At 40.0% G+C, this 19,943-nt stretch overlaps 1 protein-coding gene across 21 annotated transcripts in view; it reads left to right on the forward strand.

Moving 5' to 3' along the window:
* The window catches only part of Dock9 (dedicator of cytokinesis 9), a 260,000-nt gene that overhangs the window by 51,054 nt on the left and 189,003 nt on the right, over window positions 1-19,943 (forward strand). For 3 of the 21 annotated variants that reach the window (XM_074043062.1, XM_074043066.1, XM_074043072.1), the window contains exon 1: window positions 14,992-15,703. The exons of 8 other annotated variants lie outside the window; for them this stretch is intronic. In XM_074043062.1, the coding sequence (XP_073899163.1) occupies window positions 15,542-15,703 (162 nt within the window). In that variant the 5' untranslated portion in view covers window positions 14,992-15,541. Of the gene's footprint in view, window positions 1-14,969; window positions 15,704-19,943 lie in introns of those variants that run through there. 10 more of the 21 variants (XM_074043076.1, XM_074043079.1, XM_074043089.1 and 7 more) reach the window with 9 other exon arrangements.

Genomic DNA, 19,943 nt, shown 5'->3' on the forward strand with positions numbered 1-19,943 from the left:
CAGCCCCTGATTTACTGTGGTTCTCATGAGGAACAGGAGGAGTAGTTCCTCACCTTCCATGGAAGTGAGAGGTTTATGTTCTGAGTAGAACATGAAGCAGGCCCTTAAGGCAAAGCTTTACATTGGTCATGTATGAACCATCTTTGTTATTTCAGACATTTCCATAGGGAGCCCGAGATGATAAAAGCAACACTTGACACTTACTGAACATTTTCATTGATACACTTTTGGCTCTGTGGTTTATACCTCTACTTTCAGTTGGTGAAAAAGACTTGATCCTAGCATTTGGTCTCAAAATAGAGAGCCAGATCAATTTGTATTTGTGTGTGTGTGTGTGTGTGTGTGTGTGTGTGTGTGTGTGTGTGTGAGAGAGTGATATGTGGGTTTGAACTTAAGGGCCTTGTGATTGCTAGACAAGCTCTACCACTTGAGTCACGCCTTCAGTTTATCTTCATTGCAGTCATAAGTATTTTTTGGAGAGTTGTATCTGTTTGAAGGAACTAATATGAGTAAATAAAGAGCTACAAGGTCATATTTTCCTTCAGAACTTACATGTACAAATACTTTATGCTTTTGAATTCCTGCTCTTAATCATCATCATTGTTATCAGGATTTAATGTGCCATGCAGAAAGCATGCAGAAAGCACAGGAACTTTGGAAGCAGAGAACCGTAGTTCATACCCCACATGCCTGTGGTGTGACTTTGGCCAAGTTCAGTTTTCTTCTCTGAGCCTTGCTCATGTCATCTGTAATGGGAGAGTCTCTCATGGCCTAATTAACTCCTGGATAACATTTGAAGTGATAGCTGTTAAATTCACATTTTCTTCAGGCACGAAGTTACAAATTGGGATTTTATTGCAGAAAATAATTTTATATCATTAAAAACACCAGAAATTAATTTTAAAGTAACAATAAATATCAATTATGGAAAGAAGATATTTATTATTATATAATGTATGCTTTTAATAATCCTCTAGGAGATTTTTACATGGATATTTTGGGAAGAGCCTTTTCAAAATAAATTTTTCTTGTTAGTACTCTTTGTATCAAGCATAGACATTTTTTCATCATCAAGGAATCAACAAATGAATTAAAAAATTGGGTTAGCCATTTAAAAAGAAGTGTTTGCCTGTCTTTGACTTTTCAGTCTAGTGGAGGGAGTGGTTCTATCTTCAGAGGTCCTTTTACATTGTCATGCTACTTGAGTTCAAGTTTGTTTTCAGGATCAAGCACAATTCCAGTGATGTACATGATGTATTTGATACCAGTGATTAGTCAGGCTTTTGCTGTTTTGCAGTGAGGCATCATCAGTTTGTCTTCCCTGACAAAGTCTCTGTTAAAAGGCATTCCTAAAGGAAAAAAAAAGTCTCTATATGAGAGAGAATTCTCTCAAGTTCCAGATGTCTTTCTCTTTAATGATGTCAGCTAGATCTGAATGCTAGTGTACCCCATCTGTTCTGTTTGGAAGTAGTAAGCCATCTTTCATTCAGTCTAGGCTTTTCTTTTATGCCTCACATCAAACTTATTTTTAAACATTTAGATCTTAGGCATGCTGTGTTCATCACATGCAGTTATATGTATGTGCAGACACGTTCCATTTTATAGATCAGTGCATTATGGGGTTTTTTTTTTTTTGTGTGTGTGTATGTGGTGAGACTGGGGTTTGAACTCATTCTTCATGCTTACAAAGCAGTTGCTCTACCACTTGTGCCACAACTCCAGTCCATTTTTTCTGGTTATTTTTAAGATGGGGTCTTGGGTCTTGTTAACTATTTGCCTGGGCTGGCCTTGAACCACAGTCCTGATCTCAGCCTCCCAAGATAGCTAGGATTGCAGGCGTGAGCCACCAGCGCCCAGCCAGGACTGTGGTTTTATATTATGATTTATTTTATTTGCCTTCAACATAGACTAGTATCTTTTACTTTACAACCTTATTAGCTGGGCACAGAGGCTCACACCTATAATCCTATGTACTTGGGAAGGCAGAGATTAGAAGGCTTGTTATTCAAGGTCAGCCAGAACAAAAAACTTACCAAGACCCTATTTTAGTGAAGAAGCTGGCGTGAGTGCCATGTACCTGCGATTCCAGCTACTTGGGAGGTGCAGGTGGGAGGATCGATCTCTGTCTGAGGCCTGCCCTTGGCCAAAACATAAGACCCTACCTGAAAAACAGCTAACGCAGAAAAGGGCTGGGGTGTGGCTCAAGTGGTAGAGCACCTGTCTAGCAAGTGTGAGGCCCTGAGTTCAAATCTTATACCACCAAAAACCCTCCAAATAACAAAACCCAAAAATAGTTTTATTGAGACATATTTATAAACCCTAAAATTTATTCTAATTTTTAAATATATAGTTTAATGAATTTTAGTAAATTTGCAGACTTCTGCAATCATTGCCATGATCTAATTTTAAAACCTTTCTGCTACTCTCAAAAGAAATCTCTTGCCCATTAGCAGTTAGTCTCAGTCCCTACCCCCAGATCTAGTTAGCCACTCATCTACTTTCTGTCTCTATAGGTTTGCCTTTTCCAAACATTCAACATGTAGTTTTTGCATCTGGCTTCTTTCACTTACTGTAGAATTTTTGAGATTCTTCCATGCTATAACATGTATTATTACTATCATTCTTTTTATTGCTGAATAGTATTCCATTCTTTTGGTTCCATAAAAGACATTTTATTTATTCATTTACCACTTAGATGCTTGAGTTTTTTCTACCTTAGCTATCACGAGTAGTGCTGCTGTAAACATTTGTATACAAGTCTTTGTGTGGACATGTGTTTTCATTTTTTTCTTGGGTAGATAGCCAAAGAATGGAATTGCTAGATCATATGGTAACTCTGTTTCACATTTTGAGGCACTGTCAAACTGTTTCCCACAGTAACTGGACCAGGATGTGAGGGTTCTACATCCTTGCCAACACTCAGTATGGCCAGTCTTTTGAAGCTGTAGCCATCTTTATAGCTGTGTAGTAGGATGTCATTACAGTTTTAATTTGCATTTGCCTCATGACTAATGTGGGACACCTTTCCATGTGCTTATTGCTTATCCTCATTTCTTCTTTGGCGATCTTAGTTTTCTAAAACTATGTTTATAACCTAGTGTAGTATGGTAGTCTTGGTCCACCTAGAAAACACAGATCAATCCAATTATCTAAACAGAGTTAACTCTAGAGAGACGTTATTAAGTATAAAGATAAAAAAGCAAACATTAGGATATCATATAGGTAGTGGCTGGAGGAAGCAACCACTGAGGCCTGGGAGACACAGGGATGAGATTATATTATTAAATCTTTGTTTGGAGGTGAGGCCCCACAAATCTGAAACCCAGACTTAAGTGCGGGTGCAGGATACCTGGTGTTGGTGTTTCTGAGGGAGTGAAATGAGGCTGGTTCTGTAAGTGCTGAAAACCTACAAACCTGATTGAACAATTATATAAGAAGGAACTACTGCTTGTGGGAGAATGGTTGCTGGGGTGATGCTGGGTGCTGAAAGCCAGCAGAAAGCATCAGGGAAGGAGCAAGCCTATCCTGGTGTCTCCTGGTGGCTGAGCCCGATAGGGGCCCAACTGGTCAAACAGAAATGTGAGTTTTAGAGTCCCAGCCAGCATCACAAGACTGAGTTTGGAAGGGTGGGGCTGGGAGCTGAGAGACAATAGCTTCTTAACTGGCACAGCCCACCCCTTTGAATTCTCAGCATACAGACCCACCCTCTAAACACATTTGATCTTCCACATCACAAAACCTACTCTGCTTTCGCCTAATGGAACATAAGTGCCCTTCACATGGGAATGAAGACATTCTCACCAACTCCCCAAAATGTGGTGTCACTAAGTCTCATTGGTCATCCTAACTCTCTGGGAACTTGTCATATTATCCATTTCTGGTCTTTGTAAATTAGTCTTTAAATTTAGTCTTAGTTCTGCTTCAACATTGTGTTTGTTACACAAAGCCTAAGTTGTAGAGTTCAGAGTCAACAGGGCTTGTATAAAATGCTACAGAGGAAGGAGAGGAGAATCTGCCAAGGAAGAAGTACATGCACATGCTGTCTGCCTGGCAGTCATTCACACTTCTGTCTTCTTCTCCTCATGTTCATTCCATGCTTTCTTTGCCCATAGCCATTCCCTCAGCTGACTATGGTTTTTACCTGAAGGTCTTTTGAAGGTCTGAATTGTCAGCATTCTTGTCTTGTTTGGATTGCTGTAGTTTCCACATAACTTTTATTATTAGAGATGGAAGTACTAAGAGATACCCTGAGGAAGGAAGCCATCATCCTTCGTGATCCTTTGGAAGCAACAGCCAGTTTCCTCTTATCTCAGGTGGCCGAGTAACTTCTTTTGCCTCTTGATTTAGTCACTTAGGAGTCCCAGATGACCAAGTGACAGTTTCATTTTCCAAGTCACTGAAAACATTGTTGTCTCCCTTTAATGGAAGCATTCTTTCTTTTAAAACCAGAACCTCTATACCAGCAGAGATGGGAAGCAAAAATTCTTTGACAGGTTATTAGGGTGGTAGTGACAAGGGCCACTTACACCAATGTCTTTGGCTTGGGGAAGACAGCTGATTCCAAACAAATCCTGCATCACGTGAGACAAGACTCTTTCAGAATGTTTTCTCACAACTGCTGTATTCAGTGGGCCAGCTGTCACAGGTGATGTATCCAAGTGCTAACAGATGCTTCTTAACTGGTACACACACTGGGTTGAATTAGTGGTCTTGAAAACATGTTAGTAGGCTGACCATTTATTCTCTCTCGCCTTCTTTTCCCTCTGGTAAACTGTTGCAGAATACAGACGCTGTGTAGCACATGTTGTAAAGGTATATATAATCTTGCCCACATTTACTGTCTTAGAATTTAAAATGCATTTCTTAATGTGATCCATTGTGACAATACTTAGAAAGCTACTGGCATAAAGAGATGATTTCAACTTGGGCTTCTTTATTCCTGACTCAGTGATTTAATTAGGGTTGATTTCTCATTCCTACTCCACATGGTGTCAGTGTTGTCTAAAGTCCTTCAGTGGGCCCGAACCATGAGGATGGGTTTCTGCAAAATTCTTACTTCTTTGGAACAAGGTCAAAGGATGGTCATTGTGAAGGGATGACCTATAAACTTTCTTCTCTAAGTGTTCAGGAGATGCAGGGAGACCATGTGACTAAATTTGGTGCTCAGTATCTGGCATGTAGCAGGAATTGGTTCCCCTGTGGCATATTCATAAACAAAGGTGTATCCAGCACCGTGTTCTTTATATAGTGTTTATGTTTAAATTCAACATTTAAAATGTACCTTTCTCACACTGATCCAGACCGGCCCCAATGCAGTCAATTTTCTGACTATTAATCGCTTTCCATCCCTCCTCTTACTTTTTCTCCAAATGGCAATTTTTCCTTAGATCTTGAGAGCCTGTGGTTAAAGCAGAGGTGAAAATTTTGTGGGAAAATATCTGCAAAATAAATTTCTTTTTTTTCTTTTATTATTCATATGTGCATACAAGGCTTGGGTCATTTCTCCCCCCTGCCCCCACCCCCTCCCTTACCACCCACTCCGCCCCCTCCCTGTCCCCCCACCCCCTCAATACCCAGCAGAAACTATTTGCAAAATAAATTTCTTTGAATGAATTGGGATGGATGGCTTGGCCATCAGGCTCAGACCTTGTCTTACATAATAAATGAGCCAAAGTTATTGACCAGACAAAAGGTTTCTGTTAAGTGTTCTGTACCCAAAAGACTGTTACTCCAGAGGCACCTGCACATCCATGTTTATTGCGGCACTATTCACAATAGCCAAGTTATGGAAACAGCCAAGATGTCCCAGCACTGACGAATGGATTAAGAAAATGTGGTATCTATACACAATGGAATTTTATGCAGCCATGAAGAAGAACGAAATGTTATCATTCGCTGGTAAATGGATGGAATTGGAGAACATCATTCTGAGTGAGGTTAGCCTGGCCCAAAAGACCAAAAATCGTATGTTCTCCCTCATATGTGGACATTAGATCAAGGGCAAACACAACAAGGGAATTGGACTATGAGCACATGATAAAAGCGAGAGCACACAAGGGAGGGGTGAGGATAGGTAAGACACCTAAAAAACTAGCTAGCATTTGTTGCCCTTAATGCAGAGAAACTAAAGCAGATACCTTAAAGCAACTGAGGCCAATAGGAAAAGGGGACCAGGAACTAGAGAAAAGGTTAGATCAAAAAGAATTAACCTAGAAGGTAACACCCACGCACAGGAAATCAATGTGAGTCAATGCCCTGTATAGCTATCCTTATCTCAACCAGCAAAACCCCTTGTTCCTTCCTATTATTGCTTATACTCTCTCTACAACAAAATTAGAGATAAGGGCAAAATAGTTTCTGCTGGGTATTGAGGGGGAACGGGAGGGGGTGGAGTGGGTGGTAAGGGAGGGGGTGGGGGCAGGGGGGAGAAATGACCCAAGCCTTGTATGCACATATGAATAATAAAAGAAAAATGAAAAAAAAAAGTGTTCTGTAAAATTTAAGCACAATAGCTTTAACTGGCCCTGGTAAGGAAATCATATTACCATTCTATTCTGTACTCTCTTCTGCATATACAGTCCCAGGAATGCTTTTGGGAATTTTCTGTGTTAGAGGTAGTGATATGTTTTGGAAAGATAACTGTATCAAGCATAGTGAACCTTGAAGAGAAATACAGCTTTGTGAGGGTGTACCCCAGATATATCCTTAGTATAAAACAAAAAAAAAACCATTTTATCAGAATAGGGTCCACATACCATTTAATTCACCCATTTATTGTGTGTAGTTCAGGGCTGGGCATAGTGGTACGTGCCTATAGTCCTAGCTACTTGGGAGTCATAGGTAGGAAGATCACAGTCTGAGGCAAACTTGGGTAAAAGTGGGAGAGATCCTGTCAAAAACAAACTGCATAAAGGGCTGGAGACATGGCTTAAATGGGAGAGGGCTTGCCCAGAGGTCCTCAGTTCAAATCTTGGTACTGTCCCTCCCTATTGAAAATGAAGTATACAATTCAGTGATTTTTCAGTGTATCCAGGGTTATATGCCCATCATTGTGTTAGGACAATTTGGTTTTTATTACTCAAAACTAAATGCTGGAGCTGTTACCTGTCACCCCCCCAACTCCACCCTGCCCAGGCTCCTAGCTCTAGATTAACCACTAATCTACTTTTTGCCTCCATAGATTTGTCTATTTGAACTGACACGATATGTGGTCCTTCATGGCTGACTTCTTCCACTAGCATCATGTTTTTGAGAGTCATCTGTGTTCGCATCTACCCGTACTTCATTTCTTTTTGTTGCTGGATTATATTCTATTTTTATACCACATTTTATTTACCTAGTCAGCGTTGATGGGCATTTGGGTTTCCTGCTTTTGTCTGCTGTGAATTGTACTGAAAAGAACATTGTGTGGACGTATCTTAGATCTCTAGCTAGGAGTGGAATTGCTGGGCCAGGTGGTAGGTAACTCTGTGTTAACCATTTAAAGAGCTGTCAGACTGTCTCCCAGTGTGGGAAATTGTGTTGCATTTCCACCAGCAGTGTGTGAGGGGTCCAGTTCCTCCACATGATCACCAGTACTTAATATCTGTCTTCTGTTGTAGCCATCTGTTGGTTCTGAAGTGGCATTTCCTTGTGGCTTTGATTTGCATTTCCTCAGTGACTTTTCACTTGTTTATTAGCCATCTTTTTTGGTTCTGCTTTTAAAAATTATGTTTTGAATTAGTATATGTTAGTAATGCATGGGGGTTTCATTGTAGTAAATCCACACATGTGTACAGTGTACTTTGAACAAGTTCATCCCTCCATTATATTTGTATTTCTCCCCCTTCCCTTTTTTATACAGTGTTGGTGGATTTCATTGTGCTGTCTTTGAACACGTACATGTAGTGTACTTCAGTCCTTGCCCCTCAGTACCCTTTCCTCTTTCCCGTTGATCCCACTCAGACTGTCCTCCTTTCTCATTCATGTCCCATTAGTATCATCATTGTCATTGTTTAGATCTAGGTTCCACAAATGAGTGAGAGCATCTGGTGTTTGGCTTTTTGAGCTTGTTTTATCTCACTCAATATGATGATCTCCAGTTCTGTCCATTTTCCAGGAAACGTCATAAATCAATTTTTGTTTATGGCTAAGTAATATTCCTGTCTGTTGTTAATTGTCAAGGAGGGATGGCAGTATCTGTAATCTGTCCAGTTCTTACAGAGGGTGTTTTCTCCTACAATTACCCTACTTTTCTGACATAATTGAATCTACTTACATACCAAGGAATGTTTGATTGAAGTAGTAGTCTTCTAAAACATAGCCATCATTAAGCAATAACTCAACTGGAAGTATATAAAAGAGAATCTTATGAAGGTTCTGAATTATGTGGTCTTTGTAAAAGAAATTAAAACAGAGTCAGATAAAGAATGAGGGTTTTTTTGTTGCTGTTGTTTTGTTTTTTTGTTTCTTTGTGTTTTTTGAGACAGTCTTGCTATGTAGCCCAGGCTGGCCTCAAACTCATCATCTTTCTGCTTCAGTCTCCTGAGTGCTGGGATTATAGTGTGTATCACTATGCCCCTCAAGAATGAGGTTTTATGAGTATCTCTAAGCAGAGATATAAACACATCTCTTTCCATGTGACATGACTAGGCTCCTGGACAGAGGGGTACATATTTTATTTTGTGCTTTTCACCTACTTTTTCAAAAACATAGGACTAGTTTGAAAAGTTTAAAAAAATTCTCCCATACTTTACAGAGGTAATTCTTACTGTCTTTTGATTAATCTAACAGAAAAAGTGACTAAATTGTAGTAATTTAAAAAATGTCAAACTCAAAAAAATCTTATGAGTGCTTTTTGTTTTTCTTTTTTCCATCAAAGAATTTTTATTCATGTTGAGGCAATATTTCTATACTACCACAATGACAGGGAAAGACAGCTAGTAAGATGTAATATAGAAATAATTGAAGTATGTAGATTTGACTTTTCGTCTGTCTCTTCCCATGTGAGTACAACTTTTCCATAGCTATAACTCTGTCTTTGAAAAACATGAGCTGTTTTAGGCGCACATTCGTACGTGCTTGATTCTGTGCACCTCTTTCATTGTTTACGTTCAGTATCCTTTGCTGTTCAGTGATTTTTTCAGATGCATGCCTAAAATAGAATTTCCTTTGAAGAGGCTGGTAGGGGCCAAGATGAGGTCACAGTTGTGATTTCATTACACTCGTGTGCATTTGCTTTGCTTCCTGTTCTTCATTTAGTCTCACTTACGGCTGGACCCTTGGTGTGTCCTACACTCACCGTGGTCCTTCTTGAGCTCAGCCTCCCTTCATTTGGAGCTTCCCCTCCAGATGTGTTCAGGGAGGCAGGTAAGAAGGCCAATCAGTGAGTTACTTTGACAGGATCAGCATTTATGTGTTTATTGGTTTCTCGTCAAAGAATTGAGCTCCCTCAGAAGATGTGATTTTGCTTCATGATCTCCTATAACAATAATTGAAGTTTGGCCACTGCTTGCAGTTCAGAGCTGAGGGGTCAATCGACCCATATAACTGTTGATTTCTTCTGTATTTATAGCTCTCAATAAGCATAGTGGAAATTGTCTATGAAGCAGACATTTAAATCCCCAGCTATCTTTCTTCTATGATAGTACGGTAGGTAGTTCAAAGGGCTTTTCCTAGGAGGTCAGTATGAAGTGGAATGAGGAAACAGAAAATAAACAGTGTAAAGTCTGTTCCTCCTGCTTATCTGCTCTTTGTGAGGGGCTGAGGGATTGAGGGGGAAAAGACTAGTGACTCTCCTGGGTTGTTCTTGCACCTCACCTGTTTCCAGAAGTGATAGGAAAGCAGTGCCCAGTAAAAGTCCTTCTTTCCTTCCTCCCTCCCCTTCTTCTTCCCTCCCCTTCTTCTTCCCTCCCCTCCTTCCTCCCTCCCCTCCTTCCTCCCTCCCCTCCTTCCTCCCTCCCCTCCTTCCTCCCTCCCCTCCTTCCTCCCTCCCCTCTTTCTTCCCTCCCCTCCTTCCTTCCTTCCTTCCTTCCTTTTTTTCTGTTTTCTTTGATTGTGGTAAGGTATATAAAAGTAAAAGTCCACTTCTTAGACATTTCTAATTGTACAGCTTAGTGACGTTGAGGACATTCACATTGTTGTGTGACCATCCATCTCCAAAGACATTTTCCATTTTCCCCATGTGCAACTGTACACATTAAATAATAACTCCCATTTCCTCTCTTCCAGCCCTGACTGCTGCCTTTCTATTTTCTGTCTCTATGAATTTGACTATTCTAGGTATCTCACGTAAATAGAAGTATGCAATATTTGTCTTCTGTGTCACACACAGTGTCTTCAAGTTTCATCCATGTTACAACATATATCAGAATTCTTTCAGGGTTAAGGCTGAATACTGTATGTATGTGTAGCCCATGTTTTGTTTATGCATTCATCCTCCACTGAACACTTGGGTTGTTTCTGTCTTTGACTATTGTGAATAATGCTGCAGTGAACATGGTGTACACATCTCTTTAAGTTCTTACTTTGTTTATTTTGTGTATATCCCAGGAGATGGAATTTCTGGATCATGTGGTAATTCTGTTTAATTTTTTTAAGAGTTACCACACTGTTTTCCACAGGAGGCTGCACCATTTTACATTCCTAGTGACAAATAAGATGGTCTTCTTAACCCAAACTTTTCTTCCTTTTGGAGATCTGTTTTATTTTAAAAGTTGTTTAACTTGGTCTCCTGCCAAAAAAAGAAAGATTGTCTCATTTGTTTTGAGTGACCCTGGCCATCTTTAGAAGACCTCTCCCCTTTGTCCTTTGTCCTCGGAGCCAGGTTGGTTGTGTCCACTTGTTTTCACATGGTCACTCTGTGAGTGTGCTGGATTCTCAGGGCTTGTCATTTTAGAGGAATTGCCCCAATTTTAGCCTTAATTTCAGGGAAGAAAAATTTTTGGAGGGAGCTGATGAGTAGCTCAGAGCTAGAGCACTTGCCTACCTGCACCAGGCCTTGAATTTGATTTCCAGCACTTAGGAAAAAATTTTAATTTTGTACAAAAAAGGGTATAACTAAGTCCTGTGTCATATACTCATATTTGGTGTTATTGATTGAATATTAAATAAATAAGGCAGTGGAAGGCCAGCCTACATGTTTCTTTGCTCAGCAGAATTCACTGTATCACTATATTAGGTTGAATTCTACCCAGATTCCTAGTTAGGTTTGTGCAATGTGGCTTTATCATGTACGGCATATTATCATCCTGTGAGATCTTCATTTTATCCTCTGTAGAATGGAGAGAATTCCATTTTCTTCTTGGACTCTGAGGTAGACCCAAGGTCTTACCTAGGTAGAACACTTACCTCTGTTTGAAATGCCAGATTCATTTCAGTTTGAAACTTTCTCAGTGTCACTTCAGATTTTTCTTTATCCACATTTTCTCTGGGAGAGTAATAAGTAAATCCACTAAGGACAAACTGATTTGACTTTTAGCAGACATTTAAAACAGAAAGACAGTTGGCAAGGAGGAAGCCAGAGATAGGAGGAATAGCTCCAGATGGGTCAGTTCCAGGTCTTGAGCTGGGGACCTGTTGGTTTGGTCTCAGGCTGCATGGCTGCATTTCTTGTGACCACTGAGTAGGCCAGCAGATCTCGATCTGGACTTACTGCTTATACAGGCTTTCCCAGACCTAAAATGCACACCCTGAGGGGAGCCCTGGATCTCTTGCGTCATGTGGCTAGTGTATTCCTGAGCAGTGGGACCAAGGCATCATTCAGGAATTGTTAAGTCCTTCAAGCAAGGTGATGGTTTTGCATTAAACAGATCTTTTGGGAAGTATAAAATAATAGGTACTTGCTATGTTTATAGCAATTGCTTGGTTGTATTCTGTCCTATAATCTGATTTGGATCTGAGACTTAAGAGTGAGCAGGGAGGGTATCATTGGTGTCATTCTTCTCCCCTCCCCCATTTTAATAGCAGCTTTATTAAGACATAATCTATTTTCTTGGCCACTTTGCAGAAACAGGGTGGATACCTCCAACCATACTCACTGAAATGTTTCCTGTGTCCAGGCTAATGACATCACATATCCCTAGAATACATGAAAAGGTTTTTATGTTTTACTAGTAAAATGAGACTTTCTGGGGAGAGCAAGGCAATGTCCAAGTAGGTCTGAGGAGGGCTTGAGAGGGCAGGGAAAGGAGACTGGCATTGGGTTTTGGGAGAGGTTTGGAGGTGAGGATTCCTATGAAGCGTTTGAATTTCCTGCTCATGTCAAAAGAAGGAGCCACTGTGAATTTATCAGTGTGACCAGATGTGGGGAAGAGTGGTGAGGCTTAAAAGGTGTCCACATCAAACACCAAAAATGGAATTAAACTGTTAATTACATTCACATATCTTGAAAGTCACTCTTTTAGTGTGTTTGGTTTACTAGTTTTATTAGTATGATTATAGATTATAGGTCTTGCATAGATGGTATAATGTGTTAGAAATATTGTCATTACCCCCTAGAACAACTTTGGTCCCATTAGCAGTCACCGCCATTCTGTCTCCCTAGCTCTAGGTAAGTATTGATTTTATTTTCTATCTCTATGAGTTTGACTGTTTGGACATTTCATTTAAATGGAATCATTCTATGTGAGTTCTTTTGTGACTGGCATTCTTGACTTAGCATAATCCTTTTCAGATCCATTCATGTTGTATCTTGCATTGGTATTTTGTGTATGGCTGAATGATATTCCATTGTGTGGAAATGCCATACAATTTTGTCATCTTAAATAGTAATTGATTTGGACCATCTGTGGGTGAGTGGGAGAGTCAGGTTGCAGTATTAGCAGGAGGGGAGGATAGGGACCTAGATTTCAAAAGGGAGTCAAAATAGACATCCAGTCTTAGGAGCTGTGTAAATTAGAAGTGATGTTCAAAGATGTGACAGTAAATGTGATCTCCAAATTGAAATTGGATCCATAGGTTGCTGCGCTAGTTTCAATAGATACCGTCCATCTCTTCACATTCTTTGATGAAATTTGTGGTAATATCAACCCAGGATCACTGTGATGCAGAAAAATTAGTAAAACCAAATCACTGAATATACATATTGAATTGGTCGTCATGTCATGCTTCTGTTAGCATGAAATCCATTTTTTTGACCATATTAAATCCTTTGCTCTACATATTTTCTGTTATCTTTCTTGCCCACTGATTTGTTAGTTGGAAAATAATTAAAATTGATTCAAGTGGCTTAAATGCTTATTAATGCACCTCTGAGAAACACTTCTTTTCCCTCTGAACGATACAAAATTGTTCCATTCTCTCCCATTCTTTGTTAAGTTTTGCTGAGATATGATTGATAAATAAAAAATGTATGAAGTATATAATGTGACAATTTTGTATGGTGAAATAATTACCACAGTCAAGTTAGTTAATACATCTATCACCTCAGTAATTTTTATTTTTGGTGGTAAGAATATTTAAAGCCATTACATACTATTTTGTTTTATTTTTCTTTTGAGATAGGGACTCATTGTAGCCTAAGGGTTGAGTTCAAACTCAAGATCCCCCTGCCTTCCCAAATCCTAAAATTACAGGCATGTACCATCATGCCAGGCTATAATTTAGTTTTTTGTTTGTTTGTTTTAGTAAGTCCCATAGAATATGCTAGTAGCTTCAAATTTGCTTGCATATAATTATCCTTTGCAAAGTTTAAACATAATCTTTTGTATGACAAATAATATTCTCTGACTTCTGCAGTGAGGAGGACTAAAATAGGTAGTAACAACAAATTACTTTGAAATTTCTGGCATCATTTATACTAAATGCCCAGTAGAGAAGTTAGGTTAATTGATGACTTTTCTGAATTCTCAAGACAGACAATTTAACCCACATGTTTAATGTTTTATAGCCTCCAGTAATAAGTGCCTGTATAGAGGAGTTTCTGTGTTGTTTATTTGCCGGTACTGCAATATCTCGTGACGGCTTGGACCTTCTGATGTCAGACAGTGGGCATAATCTCAAATCTTACAGCTTTCTCTTAACAGAGTCACCATTTGGGATTGGAGTGGTCTACGTGCTGCAGAGTCGTTATTGTGTGCATGTGGCCAGTAACTGATGTTGTGTGGCTGTTATACACTCTGCATAAGAACACAGGAGAGAGAGTAAGCCTAGATTTTTGCTTTTTGGTGGGACTCAGTAGCTAAACTAGCCATATATGTAACAGGCATTTTCAGAACACTGGATAGTGTTCACTACAAGTCTGCTTTTACTACAATTACATTGGTTTCTCTTACTTCCCCCAGTTACTCAATGGTTCTAACTCAATCTAACTTGGAAATCTATAGATGGGAACAAACTATCTGTTGCCTTGTGAGGTAAGGAATAATGTTAGATCAGCTCTTAAAAGAATGACAACTATTTTCTGATGCGTGTTGTGAGATGAGTGAGAGAGATTTCCTGTGTGTGTACATGTTCATGTATGTATAGACACACACACATATGTGTTAGCCTTTCACTTTTTAGGAAGGAAAATGGCAAGAGTCAACTTAGTGTGATATCAGTAACAAACTTCCTCATTAGTCCTACCCAAAGATTCACGTGAGACTATAGATTGTCACTTACTTTAGTCTGTAGTGAATTAGTTATGCACCAAAAATAGTAACCATGAGACTTCAACACGTATTTTCCAGGCATAGTGGAGTGCTGCTTCAAAGGCACATGTCCAGCTAGATGGTAAATCTCCATCCATGTTCTCATTTGCATCTGTGGGTATCAGAGATTGGGGAATCCCTTTAAGCAGTGCAAACTTGGTGACTCTTCCTAGCTGCGAGTGGAGGTATGCAGAAGTCAAGATCCACAAAGCAGTGCTGTGTTCCCTTGTGGATTGCTGTCAGCAGGCTGCTACCCTACATGCAGAAAGGTTGTTTGAAGTGCGCTTACATGTGTTTCCATAGCAGCAGTCATCTTCATTTTCACTCGTTTTTAGACTTTTTTCCCTTTGTATCTCTGTTCCTTGTTGGTGCAGAATTAAACAAACAGCATATTTAGGTCAAGGAAAGAGATGTTTGCTAGTATAGATGCTAGGCTAAGCATTCTGGGAGTGATTTCTTGCAGCTGATGAGCATTCTTTGTGCCTTCCAGCAGCATCTGCAGCAGTGTAGCTGTCTGGCACTGTCTTTTTCATTTTGGGCAGGTTTTGGGATTCAGAACAACCCAAGCAAATCACAGGAGCCGGCAGTTTTCTCATAACCCCATGTAGGTCTTCTGCATTTTATTCTTTGTATTAACAGTGAAGCAATTGCTAGAAAAGCAATACTTTCAAGGTCTTGGTGCATCTGAGGTGTGTCATCTTGTTTTTGTACCACCCACCTCTCCTATTCTATACTGGGAGCCTGGATTTTTTGTCAGGCTGCTGGGCAGGAGCAGATTCTAGTGTGACAGCTCGGAGCTTCCCTTCTGTTCCGGTGCCGGTAACTGCTTGTCATGAAGATGGTACAGTGGGATCCTGTGTCTGAAGAGCCAAGGAAGATGATGTGGAAACAGAGTAGTGATTGCTAGAAATCCGAACAGCTACACCTTGGGGATGGGTTGCACTACTAGTGTGATTCTGTTCAAAGGCATCCGCACCGTTTTTGAAAGAAACTGTGCTTACATGTGCAAACAGCAAGGAGAGAATAATGCCCTTGAATATACAGCATACAACTGGACGAAAGAAGATTCAGAACTATTGATCTCCTCCTGTCTGGTAAATGCTACCTCTCTTCATTAACAAGTAGTTTGATAGTGCTAGATATGCTAGATATTTTGATATGCTTGTATGTTATATGTAGTCTGTAGGTATAAATGAATAATTAGCGGCCTTATATTTAAATTTTGAGGTGCTTATTTGTATCTGTGAGAATGCCATGTATTAATCAAAGCTAAATACAGAGAGAAGAGCTGGAGTGAGGTACTTTATTGCAGACTAGTTTTCTAAGGTAGCTTTACAAGCTTTCATGCTGTTGGTATAGTCCCAGAAATAATGCTTGGCAAAGTGTGTATTCAGGATGTCTTGTATGTGGACCCTCTCCCAGCAATAGTGAATTATTTAGTCTCTTTATATCTTAGTCTTTTACTTGGCTAGATTTTTCTTACTAATGGCTTGTGGTCAGTCCTTTGATATGGGGGGATAATTTTAAAGGGAGCATGAAAGAAAACTGTGATAGATGTGAAACAAATATTAATATATTTGTTTTCTTAAAAACCAACTGTAATGTTTTTTGGTGAAGGCTCATGAGAGTAAAAGGAAACTGAGTTTGACCTGACACTTCTGTGTTTTTGTCCTTTTACGAGATTCCAAGAGGTGTCAGGCCACAGATGGGTGTGTCTCTTGATGACCTTCTCATCAATACCAGGCTTGTGAGGACTGCACATATTGGTCTCCTCCTCCTCAGGATGCCTTGTCATTTTTTCCTTCTGTTCTTACAGTTTTTGTCAAAATGAGTGGGGACAAATATGTGTGAGTGTCTCTCTGTGTGAGTCTTGCTGGCAGCTACTCGGTAGGGTGAGGCATGCAGAAAGGCAGAAGCCCTTCCTGGTTGTGAAGCTGCCATCTGAGCCTGACGGGGGGGGGGTGTTGGCGTACCATATGCACCTCCAGTCAGATCTGGTTGTTTCAGACTTTAGGAGCCCAGACAGAGGATGCATTTTATCAAGAGGCTTATGTGATATTAGCACTCAAGATACTTGGGAGGAAGAAAGCAGAGCAATATTTGAGGCATCAGATGCAATTTGGAAGTCAGTGTTATATTTGGTATGGAATTTAAGTGGTGCTACATTAACTGCTAAATATTTTAAGCTCTGATATATTTTGGAATATGCTTTGGAGAATAATGGCTTCAGATTAGAAGGCTTGGCTCATTGTGGTGCTCTGGTGCTCTAGAATCTACTTGGGTCTGTAATGGCAATACTCCTCCCATGCTACAGGCTTGTACTCCTGTAGGCCATAGACTTGTCTTTAATTAACCTGAGTAAGAGACTGCACCTGGTTTTCCTTTCCTTTTATTGCACAAGAGAATAATAACCTGCCAGGGGCTTTGTCAGAGCCCCGGGCCTGGTTTTCTGACACACTGCTCCTGTATACTACATTGACTGAGATGCCCATCACCCTTGTTGACACCAACAGGCTGTGTGTGCCTATGCCAAGATGCTGCTGGAAGGAAAGGTCCCAACTGTTTATTTGCTTCGATCCTTGCCCCCAATGGCTTCCTCTCCATACAACAGGCAGAGACAGTCTTTGAAAAGGAAAGTCGCAGGGCCGTTTAGTAGCTCAGAGTCAAATGCAGAGTCCTTACGGTGGCTTCCAGATTGGTTTCCTGCACTGCCCAACAATCCAAGCTTCCTCCTCTCCACCAGTTGATTCTTTTCTTTTCTTCCACATTCTTCACCTTGCTCTGGTCACTGAGGATGCCTTACTGTTCCCTTTTCTTTGGGGGAAGGAGTGGTTCAAAGCTGAATGCTTCATGGCTTGCTATGGTTATGATTTACATTCAATTATACTGTCTTTGGGTATTATTTGGACTACCTCTGTATTCTATTCCATGGCATAGGCATCTGGGAACCCTGTTGTCCTTTGGTTTGAGCCACCCAAACCCACTCATAAGGGAGCCCTGCCCATTTTCACTCCCTTGGGCCACCTCAGTGCAAAGAAAGTCTGATGTACTCTTCAGGCAGATGTAAGTCCTTGGTTGGGAGATGTCAGTGGTCACTCCAGCTTGTGGCGTTCTCTGAAGTGTCAGCAGACAAGATCTGTGCTTCAGCTGCCCTCAGAGGACACAGCCTCGCTATAGCCACTCAGTGCACACCCAACCTTGGTGGAAGGAATATGCTATTCATGAAGGGCAGCCTAATGAGCTTCAGCACTCCAAACATCTACCTACCCATCAGAGAGCCACGTGCCTGGACTCCGTTGTTTTGGTCTCTGTGGAATTTCTTCCCCCTGAACTAAACTTTCTGTTCTTCTCTTGGCCTGTGTTAAGCACATAATAAGAAAATTCCGTGAAAGTGAAACTCACTATGAGGATGTTGAGGACATTGTTCACTTGCTTTCAGAGCACTATACTGTAGTAGAGTGCTTAAGAGTGTGGACTCTGCAGCCAGCCTTTGTTGTTTGAAGCTCACAACTTACTAGCTATTTGACTTTGGCCAATTTACTTAACCAGTTTCCTTATCTGCTGAATACATATAATGGTAGCACTTACTTCATAGGGTTCCTAAATGAATGAGTATCTTAGGACATTGTCTGGGACATAAATACTGATTGTAACCTATTGTATGATTGCCAGTATTCCCATTTCATAGTATTCTCTTTATGGGGAGCTCTGGAAGAAATTTCTTCTCTCCATATTCTGACTGGTACTTTTCCTGAGCAACTGCTTTAAAATATCTATTCTATCTTATCTATCTATCTGTCTGTCTGTCTGTCTATCTATCTATATGTGGGTTGTTGTAACTGAATATACACAAGTGTTCAATTAACTATTAAAAGAAAGCTTAGCTCCACACATAGGATTCAATTCCAACAGTTACATAGGCTCTTTTGAAATTATTTTCTTTTTGAGATGGGGTCTTGCTGTGCTGCCCAGGCTGGGCTTGTACACTAGGCTCACGTGATATTCCTGCCTCAGTTTCCCAAGTAGTTGAGAATACCAAAAGTATTTTTTATATTGCCACTAAAGTTATTTTCCTGAATCATTATTTTACCACAGCATGCTTTTTCTTATCTGCTTATTAAAATACCTTTTAATCTTATTATGTATGTATGTATATATGCAAAACACTTAGTCTTGAGTATAGACATTAGTTTTGTGAGGCTGGGGGGGCTGTGTAGTTTTCTTCTGGAAGATTCCATTTATTTTAAACAGATGAATCAGCTCTGTGGTGGGTGGCACACCAGGAAATGGACTTATCTGGCAGTTGTGGAATAATTGAATTTCAAATATATCACACTTCAATTTTAACTAGAATTCTGCCACACTTGAGGGGTAAGACTCAGTATAGATTTTTCCTAAGGATTTTTTTTTCTTTTCTCAGTAATTGAATATATTAGTTCAGCTTGTTCAGGAAATAATCTTGATTCTTCTTTGTTCTAAGCATACAGAAATGATGGGAATACTCACATCCCATGTGCGGGGAGGCTGATATGTAGGATGCACAGATGTTATCTGAGGGTAAGATGACTCAGTCCTGGATATTCCATAAGGATGGGACACTTGAGCTGAAACAAAGCATTATAAATTCCATTTTCCCTTGTCAGGGAAGGTTTGTGATAAGCTTAGCCTGATCAAGTAGAACTTGACCTGTTTTCCTCAGAGCTGGCAGTGTCATATTCTACTCACTAAATGTGACTGTGGAGGAATTGAAGACCTATTGGATTATTTGTGGCATGTTCTGTTTTCGTTGACTATAATTAAACCAGAAGTTGTTCAGTTATAACCTTGATAATAGCTAGGGCCCTGTCACCTGCTTACCAAAGAGCAATAATGAAAGCAAACTACTTGAAGTCACAGGGGAGAAAACAGACTTCCTTGTCTTCAGTTTCTTTTATGACTTGTTGAAATGTGCAATTCTAATTTTTGCTTATTGTAAATTAATTAAAACTCTTTTTTTTCATCTTACCACATTAAAGCTTTGAAGATTTTCATGGCTGTAGTCTTACAAATTTGCGAAATGTCTTCATCATGTCCTCAGCCTTTGTTAGCATATAGAATAGTCTTCCCAGGCTAAGTGATCCTTCCTAATTAAGAAAACCTATTGGCTAAGAAAATGCTTTGATTTATCGTTCACTAATTTAACAACCATTTATTGAATATGTGCGCTGTGCAGGGAACAGGGTTGAAAGCAATTTGTGCTCTGGCCCGTAAGGACCCCAGTCTTGCTTGCATGTATCTCTGTGTGTGTTTAGGGTAGGGATGGGTGGGATGGGGGTAGGATGTACTGGTATAATC

This window comes from Castor canadensis, chromosome 10 (assembly GCF_047511655.1).
Source record: "Castor canadensis chromosome 10, mCasCan1.hap1v2, whole genome shotgun sequence".
In the NCBI taxonomy this organism is placed as follows: Eukaryota; Metazoa; Chordata; class Mammalia; order Rodentia; family Castoridae; genus Castor; species Castor canadensis.